The 10,546-nt window shown below is 41.6% G+C and overlaps 1 protein-coding gene across 1 annotated transcript in view; it reads right to left on the bottom strand.

The window, feature by feature from the left end:
* Positions 1 to 343: 343 nt before the first annotated feature.
* The window catches only part of LOC102960464 (adhesion G protein-coupled receptor E4-like), a 44,027-nt gene continuing 33,824 nt past the window's right edge, over positions 344 to 10,546 (bottom strand). Inside the window, exons 12-17 of the mRNA XM_007090652.2 lie at positions 9,742 to 9,977; positions 7,730 to 7,796; positions 6,825 to 6,916; positions 5,476 to 5,656; positions 3,422 to 3,517; positions 344 to 1,051 (exon numbers count right to left, since the gene is read on the bottom strand). Of these exons, the coding sequence (XP_007090714.1) occupies positions 944 to 1,051; positions 3,422 to 3,517; positions 5,476 to 5,656; positions 6,825 to 6,916; positions 7,730 to 7,796; positions 9,742 to 9,977 (780 nt within the window). The 3' untranslated portion in view covers positions 344 to 943. The remainder of the gene's footprint in view (positions 1,052 to 3,421; positions 3,518 to 5,475; positions 5,657 to 6,824; positions 6,917 to 7,729; positions 7,797 to 9,741; positions 9,978 to 10,546) is intronic.

The raw sequence follows: 10,546 nt of genomic DNA, 5'->3' as shown, positions 1-10,546 counted from the left end.
TTCTGTTTGCATCGCCACCATGTGGAAGAGACACTTAAGCTGATTAAGCAGAAAAAGGGACAGTCTTTGGTTCATGCCTTAAAAACTGCACAAGAAATCTCTTCAAATGAATCACGGTGAGTCTCAGCTGCTATTTTTACATTTCCTGCTGTTATTATTTAAAGTTGCTTTTAAAATACTGTCTGGTAACAAAGTTAGCCATACATTTATTTATTTTGGTGCCGAAAAACACACTAAATCCAATGACTTTGAAAACAAAATTAGAAATGTTAAAACTAAATACATAAGGCCAAAGGACTGCTGTGACACCCCCCCCCCCCCGCCGCTATTGGTTTGGCAGTATTTCCATGAGGACATGATGTGACATTAAATATATGTGCTACTAAAGCGAGTGCTTGAGATCACACTAAAATTAACCCGAGTATATGAGTAGGTTTGAAAGTCATCAAGCAAAGAAGACAGTGCTGGTCTCCTGACCACTAGACATTTCCTTAGGACGCCCTCCTGAGTGGGATGGAGGTGTATTTTTACAACGCAAGAATACAACCCTGTTTTTAATATTTATTCATATGGGAGTTATTGAACTATGAAAATGTTGAGTGATGCAAGATCTTCAGGAGTATAAAGTGGAGCCAAAAATTCAGAGAGAGAAATCTGCAAGCTGAATCCAGATGTTGGCCAATAAATCCTGGGCAAGGTAGTATTAGCTGGAAGATGAAAATCCCCTTATTTCCCTCGTTGTTAAAAAGAATTCTCTGAGCATTTAATGGCACACGATATACACTTCTGGGTTTGGGGGTCTCAGTAGTCTCTCGACACCCCTTTCTTTCTACGGAGACAGAAGCCAAAAAGGGAAAAGAGTCACGACTGCTTTCAGGAGAAAGACAGATGGTGGCATTTGTCCCATCCATGTGTCACCACAGGGGGCGCTGTCCACAGCAGCTCAGTTTTCTGGTTTTAGCCAAAGAGCAGAGATCAGAGTCTGAGGCTGTGGTTGAACAGACGCAGCGTCTCTTCTGCGATAGAATTCTGATGATGTTGTTGGTTCCTCCTATTTGGGGGGAAATAATGTGTAGAAAAAGCTGAAGAGAAATTAGCACCTCAGAAATTACCTAGGACTTCCAGCAGTGCCTAGATAGAACAAGCAAGAATTTCTCTAAGGTCCAAAGCTCAGTAAAGAGGTCCTAATATATGGCTTACAGCCTCTCCCGTCCCCAAACACCATCTGCGATGGTCTTTTTATTTGTTTGATCTTTTCACAAACATTTACAGGGTGTTTACTGTGGACCAGGCAGCGTCCTAAGCTCTTAGCACATATGACCTCACTTACTTCTCATGATGAGATAGATACTATTGCCATCGTCATTTACAGATGAAGAAACTGAGGCACAGAGACATTAAGTGGCTAGCGTAAGCTGATGCAGCCTGGAACTGGTGGAGTTGTCACTTGAACCCAGGCACGTTGGCTCCATTCAAACAGTGACGAATCGGGGCACCTGGGTGGCTCAGTCGGTTAAGCGTCCGACTTCGGCTCAGGTCATGATCTCGTGCTCCGTGGGCTCGGGCCCCGCATTGGGCTCTATGCTGACAGCTCAGAGCCTGGAGCCTGTTTCAGATTCTGTGTCTCCCTCTTTCTCTGACCCTCCCCTGTTCATGCTCTCTCTCTCTCTCTGTCTCAAAAATAAATAAATGTCAAACAGTGACGAATCACTTAAATGCTACAGAGGATCAGTAATGACTGTAAGGATGGATATGTGCTTTTTAGAGAGAAAAGTGTTGTCCAAAGATAAGGGGACAAGATTACTGTTTGGGGCCTTCTATGTAGCTGACTTTTGATAATTTTGTATTAATAAAAAGCAGCGTTGACATGGTTCAGAGTAGAGCAAAGTGCTTTCATGTACATTGTTTCGTTCCTCAATCAATTGGGCATTTCAATGATGAATGAATTGAGGCTCAGAGAAGTTAAATTATTTGCCCATCATCTACCACCTAAAACCTGAAAGAGTCAAAATACGAACTCAAATCTGGCGAACCCCAGAATCCACACTATGGATTCTACTATGTGACATGTTTTGGGGGACTACAAGCATTGGGAAAGTTCTTTTACACAGTTCAGGTTGACATATCCTTTGGCCGCTGCTGATTCTAGCCAAGAGGTGAACCTGTGGCATACACTGATAGGACATAGTCAGCAGCCACTAAGCAGAATTGTCCTTAATATGAGAGTGCATGTCCTATCAAGCTGGTCCCAATATTGTTGACAATCTGGGGTGACAACTCTGGTGACAACTAAGGAAAGCTGTCAACTTTCAGAGAAAAACAGACCCAAGTTGGAACCCTCTACCCAGCTGAGTAGCTTTGAGCAAATCATGTGGACTCTCCCAGTCTGTTTGCTCATCTGTAAGCAAGGAATTTAGACACTCAACATCTTTTGTGGGCCAGGCATTGCTCTAGGTAGAAGGAAAACAATAGTGACCACAACAGTGAAACTTACAGGGGAGCAGAAGCTGACCAAAAGCAAATACTTCAATGTTTTTAAGACTAAGACAAATATCATACAGAGAGGCACATCATACAGAGAATTAAAATAGAATGTAATGACAGAGACTGTGAAGGGCTGTCACCGTGACCACCTTACTGAAAACCAAACTCCCCTCACCCCGTGCGTCCTGATTTCTCTTCACTGCTCTGTATTTTTCTATAGCACACATCACTTTGTGATGTACTGTATAATCTACACTTGGGGGTTTATTGTCAGCCCCCCCCCCCACCTCACTCCAACATCAGTCCTGTGAGGGCAAGGATTTTTGTCAATGTGTCCACTGCTGTTTCCCCAACACCTAATACAGTATCTAGCATGTACTGGATAATCAATAAATATTTGTTAAATGAATGTTGTTAAATTATCATTTGGATATTTGTGGAATATCCAAATTTGTGGAAAGACTGGGGAGAGGGAGAGAAAGAGAGAGAGAGGGTGAAAGAAAGAGAGAGAGAGAAAGACAGGGATGGAAGGAAGGAATAAAGGAATGAATAAAGGAGGGAAGAAGGAGGAAAGGAGGGATGATAAAGGAGGGATAGAGGATAGGGAAGGAAGGAGGAAGGAGGGAAGGAGGGATGATAAAGGAGGGATAGAGGATAGGGAAGGAAGGAGGAAGGAGGGAAGGAGGGATGAAGGAAGAAAGAAAGGGAGGGAGGGGAGAAGGAAGGGAGGGAGGGAAGGAGGGAGAAAGGGAGAGAGAGAAAGCAAGCAAGCAGAACTCCACTGGTTTTGGTCTCAAAAACCAGAAACCAGCAGCATAATGCAGGAAGCTAATGAAATTTCTCTTTTCTTTTAGATCAAGGACCAGGAAGCTCTTGGTTGTAGGAGACGTTGGGTTTAGCAAGTACACATCACTGCAGAGAAGCTGGTCTTACTTACCATTTTGGTTTGGATCGTAGAGCGAGATACGTCAAAGCTTTCAGTCTCAGTCGCTTTCCAGATCCCACTAAACCACTTCTTGTATTCCATTCGCACCTGAGGAATACAGAGGTTTGTGTCATGTCCAGAGCTTGGTTAGAGAGAAAGGACCCCAAATAGGAGGCCAAAGATATAGATGCCAAGCCCTATGACTGCCTTTTCATTACTTTTCTGTATAGTCCTCTTGTTAATTCATTCTGAAATTCAACTTTCTCATTGTGGAAAAGGCATTTACTAGATGTTGGGCACTACAAAGTCTCTACAGAGAGGTGAGACTTTGAACCCAGTGGTTCATCAAAGTGGTGGTTATGATGATGCTGAGAACAAGGAGGAGGAGGATGGTGAAGGTGATGATGGTGATGCTGCTGGTGGCGATTATAAGGATGAAGCTATGTTCAATACACTTTGCACCATATGCAATGTAATCTTCCATAAACCAAAGGAGAAAGGCTCTTCCCTTATCAGCAATTGAAGGTAAAGAATCTGAAGCTTGTGGAAGTACATGGACTTGCCCAAGGTCATACAGACAGAATTCAACACCTCATGATTCTTACTCAGGGCCCCAAACTAACCACTACGTACAAACACCCCCTGTGATTACACGGATTCCCTTCATGTAACCTGCTTAACATGTCTGAAAAAGATATTTAAATACTTAATACTCAACATTATTTTACCAAGACACTTAAGTTGTACTTCATTTTTGGGTGTGAGGAGTACCAAGCATTGAGAAGGCACTAGAAGACGACAGAGAAATTAATAAAGTGTTACGATGGTCTTTTTGCCACAAGCATCTTAATTGATGGTAGTTCCACTCAATAGCAAAGGGAGTGTGGGGAAGTCAGGAAAATTGTTTCCAATATTCTATGAGGAGTAAAATTATAATAATGACCCTCACAAGAACTGCGTGAGGAGATTCATATTGCATGATCTCATTTAATTCTCAACCCTGTGAGGCACGTATTGCCATATACACAGATGAGAAGATTGAGGCTCAGAGAGGGTAAGAAAGCTGCCCACACAGCAGCCTACTCAGTGTAAAACCTAACACTAGAGCTGAAGTCTCTCTGTTTTTGGCATATTATGCCAAATTTTCCAGTGCCCCTCCCTAAAGTGCACTACACTGTAAGAGGATTATGTGTCCTCTTTCTGGTGAACTCAGGTATGGCCACATGACTAGCTCCAGCCAATGAAAGAGAACTAATTCAGGTACAGTTGGCCAGGATCTCCTTTCCCTTTGCCACAAGAATACCAATATTCCAGATAAGGGCTGCCCCTTCAGCCTGTATCCCAGAGTGAAGACAATGTAGATCAAGACACAGTTATGTAGCATGAGCAAGAAATAAACTTTATTGTTGTCACCCACTGAAATTAGAGGGTGGTGGCTATTTGTTACCACAGCATAATCTCCCTTAACCTGACTGATAAATTCTCTGCTATGGACTAAGTTGTGTCTCCTCAAAATTCATATGTTAAAGGCTTAACCTCCCAGGATGATTGTATTTGAAGATATGACCTTTATAGGAGTGACTAAGAATAAATGAAGTCCTAATGGTAGAGCCCTGATCCAATAGGATTAGTGTCCTGTTAAGAAGAAACAAAAGCTCTCTCTCCTTGTCTCTCCTATGGAAGGACACAGCAAAAAGGTGGACTTCTGAAAAAAAAAAAAAAGAGCATTCTCACCAGAACCCAACTGCACAGTCACCCTGACCTCAGATTTCCAGCCTCCAGAATTATAAGAGATATTTCTGTTGTCCAAGCCACATGATCCATGATATTTTGTTCTGTCATCTCCAGCTGACAAAAGCACACTCTTAAGATAGAGATTGGAATGTGAAATTTAGTCAGATGCACCCAGAACACACAGCATACCCAAGCAGCACCTAAACCTTTTTCCCAGAATCAAGGCAACCACAAGATACAAATATAAAAGATCAGAAAAGGGTGAGAATGTGAATAGCCATTCAATAAGATGGTGGGACTCAGCTGGTGATAAATAAAACAATTAGCCTTACCTGGTGATTAAGGAGACAGTGTACCACAAAGAGCAAAACCCCCTGCAGGACATTGATGATGGTGAATGTGTAGGCAATGACTGATCCGATCACCTTCCCGAACTCTTCAACCATAAAATAGCCAAGGCCCCAAGAACAGCCCAGTATAAATAGCTGAGCAATGGCTTTAAATGTCATGACTCTGGGAAGGAACAGGAGTAATAATAACTATCACTGATCATTATATGTTGGGCACTGTGCTAAATGCTTTGCACACATTACCTGATTTAAACTTAGCATCACCTCATGTGCTTAAGTGACTCATGCAAAGTCATACTACTTGAAGATGAGGCAGAACCCATGCTTTCAATCACTGCTTCTGAGAATAATGCTTTCTCCTATTCTTGGAAATGATTTATCTGAACCTATTGGAAGATGTGTGGAAAGTGCCTTCTAGAAAGTTGTACTGAAAATGTGTACTGATGATGATATCATGACTTCAGATCATAGCATGCTGTTGGGCTTCTTCAAGAAAATTGTGTTTTATCAAATAGAAGGGTTGTTGATGGCAACTGTCTGGGACAGCTGACGTGTGTGAGTGTGTGTGTGTGTGTGTGTGTGCATGCACATGGTGTGTGAGCCTACACTCATCCACACATGTGTAGAAGGATGAGGAAACACCAAGAAGGGGGACACTCTGACCCGCTAGGGCAGAAAACACCAAAGCTAGGAGATGTTGGTTTGTATGATAAGTAGAGGAGATCAAAGCCAGGGTCTGAAGTTGGAAAGATGCTCCTTAAGTTTTGTTCATCTGACTCACCAATGCACCTGACTCTTGCCCACTTTTGGGTAACATGAGTACCTGCTCCTCATATCAATGGGGAATAGTAGTCATGCCCACCTCATAGATTGGAGTTATAGGCATTCAGTGAAACAATATTGGTAAATTCCCATCATCTATCAAGTTCCTAGTTAATATTAGTTGTTCTTATTATTTCCAGTTATTTAGATCAGTGCCAGTAAGAACTGAGTGTCTACACCCAAGGATAATGGAGCCCCCAGAAGTGGGTGGACTCACGAGGTTGGGGAGAGATGATAATATTGATACTCTTGGCATGAATTTCATATGAACACTATGCTACACACAGGAGCACCCAATGAATATTTGTTGAGGAAAGAGATCAAGGAGTACATTAAGCTACCTGAAAATTATAGTTTTTACTTCTAGAAATTGTACCCCACTTACCCTTTATCCAGTACCAGGATATTTTATATTAGATTTTTATATGGGTTTTTCATTCCCAGTCAGAAAGAAAAGTAGTCCTGTAGGAAAAAATCTGTGGATACCACGGATTCTAGGGCCTTCTTACCTGGTATCCTGAATGGTAGAAACTTCTTTGTTGAGGGAGGAAAGTTTACTTCTCAAAATCCACAGGATTTGAAAGTAGAACACCAAGTTTATCTGTGGACACAGAACTAAAAGTTGACTTGGAATTTTCTCTGGAGTCCAGGTCATGCAACCTAGTTTGAGTTGGACCTAAGAATCTTTCCCCAAAATATACAGGCCTCGTTGGATGCTATGCTATGGTCTGGTCTTTTATACAGCACATTGTGTATATATGAACTTGTGGCACTTGGTGCTTGATTAGGGTGACTATATAATTTATCATTCAAACCAAGACACCTAGAAAGTGAAAGAGTACTCTTGATAGCTATACCAGGACAATGATCTGATCAGGAAGCTGCTGACAAACAGGAAAACATATCACTCTATGAAGAGTAGATATTTGCTGAATATTTGTTAAAATTTTTTTAAAATGTTTACTTATTTTTTTTAAAGAGAGGGAAAGAGAGTGCGAGTGGGGGAAGGCCAGAGAGAGAGAGAAACAGAATCTGAATCAGGTTCCAGGCTCTGAGCTGTCAGCACAGAGCCTGATGTGGGGCTCAAACTCACAAACTACGAGATCATGACCTGAGTGAAGTTGGATGTTTAACCGACTGAACCACACAGATGCCCCACTAAATAGTTGTTGAATGAACAAATGTGGGATTTTTAGAAGAATCTCCAGCAGAGGGTTATATTACATCAGAGTAACAAGTGAACCAGGAGGGAGCCTGGGAAAGAGATATGAAGACAGTGTTTTCAGGAAGAGGGGTAAATCACATTAGACTATATTTTCCTTATCTTCACCTCACTTCTGCTTTAACAGAAAGAAACACACTATGCTTGGCAAACCCAGGGCAGGCACATCAATAACTATCACTAGTCACCCACCAAGATAATGACTGCCACTGGTCCCATAAAACTCCAGATGAACGCTTTATCATGCTTGAGCCAGCAGCTGTTGAGAGAAAGGTGTGCATTAGCTATTTCTCAGAAGGCAAAGGTCTTGAATTCAGACTCCTATAGCAAGATCCAACCAGTGCCAGGAATCATTTAATTCAGAGCCTGGACTTTAGATGGAATCAGACATGGTCCTCATCTGACATAAGCTGTGCGCTCTAAGCCTCAGTTTCCCCAAGTGTAGAGTGGGGGCAAACAGAAGGATTAAAAGATTAAATAATTACTGTGGTTATATGCAAAGTCTTGAAGTCAGGTAGGGTCACTCCTATGACTTTGTTCTCCTTCAATATTGTGTTAGCTATTTAGGGTCTTTTTCTTCTCTGTACAAACATTAGAATAATTTTATCAATATCTACAAAATAATTTTCTGAGAATGTGGTTGAGAATGCATTCAATCTACAGATCAAGTTGGAAAGAACTGACAGACTGACTTCTTGACAATATTGAGTTTTCCTATCCATGAACATGGATTATCTCTCCGTTTATTTGAAACTTCTTTTATTTCTTTCATCAGGATTTTGCAGTTTTCCTAATATAGATCTTGTAGGAAACATTAAAATGAGATAACGTATATATAAATTTGAGTACAGTTCCTGGCAGAGGTAAGGCTCAATAAACAGTACCCTAATAATGATTGCTATAAGAAAGAGAGTAAAAATATTAACAGCTACAGCAAGAAAAACTACCAACACAAATTAAATATGTTCCATATACCAAATACTCAGCTGCCCAAATACCTTTTATTATGTCATGGCTTATGTTGGCAAAGTTAGCATAATTTATTCTAAACAGAGACCTCACAGCATAAAACTGGTCAATTTAACAAGCAATTGCCAACACTGAGTGGGCAGAAAAGCTCCCACACTTAAGTTCTATTCTAAGGGTTGTAAACAATAGCCCACAGGGCAAATCCAGTCACCCCATGTTTTTATAGATGAAGTTTTATTGAAACACAGCCACACTCATCTATTAACATATGGTCTATGACTTGGCTTCTCTCTCACTACAAGGACAACACTGGGTAATTGCCACAAAGACCATACGACCTGTAGAGACAAAAACAGGTACAATTTGGCCTTTTATAAAGTTTACCAACCCCTGATCTACCCTGCCACTGTACCTCCAGAATCATTCTGGCAGGATGTATGGTTCAAGCTGGAGATGGGGCTTCTTTTTTTCAAGAGGGACACCTTCGTACATGATACCTTAGTACATGCATACCTACTTCCTAACCTAAGCCCCATTGCCAATATACTAGCTTCTTCAACTAACTTTATGGAGCTTTCTAAACTTCTTTAGTCAGGCTAAAAATGCTGCCTTGGGAATTCTGAACTTACTCTCTTTTTAGCTGTGACCTTGAGAAAGTTTCTTAGATGGACTAAGTACCAGGTGTCCTGTGTATGAAGTAACGAACAGTGCTGATTCCACAGGGTCATGGGGAGAATAAGAAAATACTGCGTTATCTCTGATACAGAAGAGGACCTCTAGATTTATTGCTATTGTTGTTACTCTTTACATTTGGGGGATTAACCTCAACCTATTCAACCTACTCTTTCAGAATCCTACAGAACATAGAGGCCACAGGGGGGCTTTTATGTTCCTGAGTTTCCCAAATGTGCTTTTCTTTCTCCCTAATTTCCTAAACTGAATTCAAAATTTTATGTGTAAGTACATTTGTCTGAAAGGTACATTTCCCTATTTGGGGAAATAGGCTCTAGGTTTTACCAAAGTTCTTAAGAGGATCCAACCCCAAAGATGCTGAGAACCATTCCTCTAGGAATTTTGAAGAGAAAATAGAATTCTGGCTCAAAAAAAAAAAAAAAAAAAAAGGATTGGTTTGATGTATAGCTCACAACAGCAAATGTGCTGAAATATTTTTTGATTTCAGATCTTGCATCAGCCATGGGCACAACTTCTACCCTAAAGGCACACATCATTCTTACCGATCATATGTTCCATAATTTTGGGGTCCTACTATTGCAGACACAGCCACAATCAGAGCTGGAACCCCATAGCCAAAAGGGTACATGAACCTCTTCTTGAATTTGCTTGCACTGGTGTAATTGGCCACCTTGAGGTTTCTGACAGTTAGGAAAAGATGTAGCCCTTCAAGGAGCATCCAGGTGAAGGAGGCCAGGTAGAGGTAGTGCAGCACACCAGCGATGATGGAGCACAGCACCTGCAGGGGAGACAAGAGTTAGGAGTGTTGTCTCCACCTGATCTAATCCTCAGCAGTTGACATTTCCTGGATGTTGACCTGCATTTTCTTTTTATTTAATGTTTATTTGCTTTCGAGAGAAAGACAGACAGAGCATGAGTGGGAGAGGGGCAGAGAGAGGGAGACACAGAATCTGAAACAGGCTTCAGGCTCTGAGCTGTCAGCACAGAGCCCGACATGGGCTCAAACCCATGAACTGCGAGATTGTGACCTGAGTCGAAGTCAGAGGCTTAACCGACTGAGCCACCCAGATGCCCCCTGCATTTTCAATCCTAACACCTATGACATTTTGCCTATGGGCAACACATTTTGGGGAGCTCTCACTGGCCCATGCTTACCCCATGGATGGGGCAGGCCAGAAGTGCTGAGGAATAAATACCACACAAACAGTCCTCAGATCCATGATGGATCAGAGTTGGTAGATGAATATTCCATGGCCCTTATCCTTTGGGTAGGTGAGATGCTTAATTTTTTGTGTTAACTGAGCTAAGGGAAATGCCCAGATAACTGGTAAAACATTATTCCTGGGT

Source organism: Panthera tigris, chromosome A2 (assembly GCF_018350195.1).
Source record: "Panthera tigris isolate Pti1 chromosome A2, P.tigris_Pti1_mat1.1, whole genome shotgun sequence".
Classification (NCBI taxonomy): domain Eukaryota; kingdom Metazoa; phylum Chordata; class Mammalia; order Carnivora; family Felidae; genus Panthera; species Panthera tigris.
The sequence above is the reverse complement of the archived record's forward strand: the minus strand, read 5'-3'. Positions and strand labels throughout refer to the sequence as shown.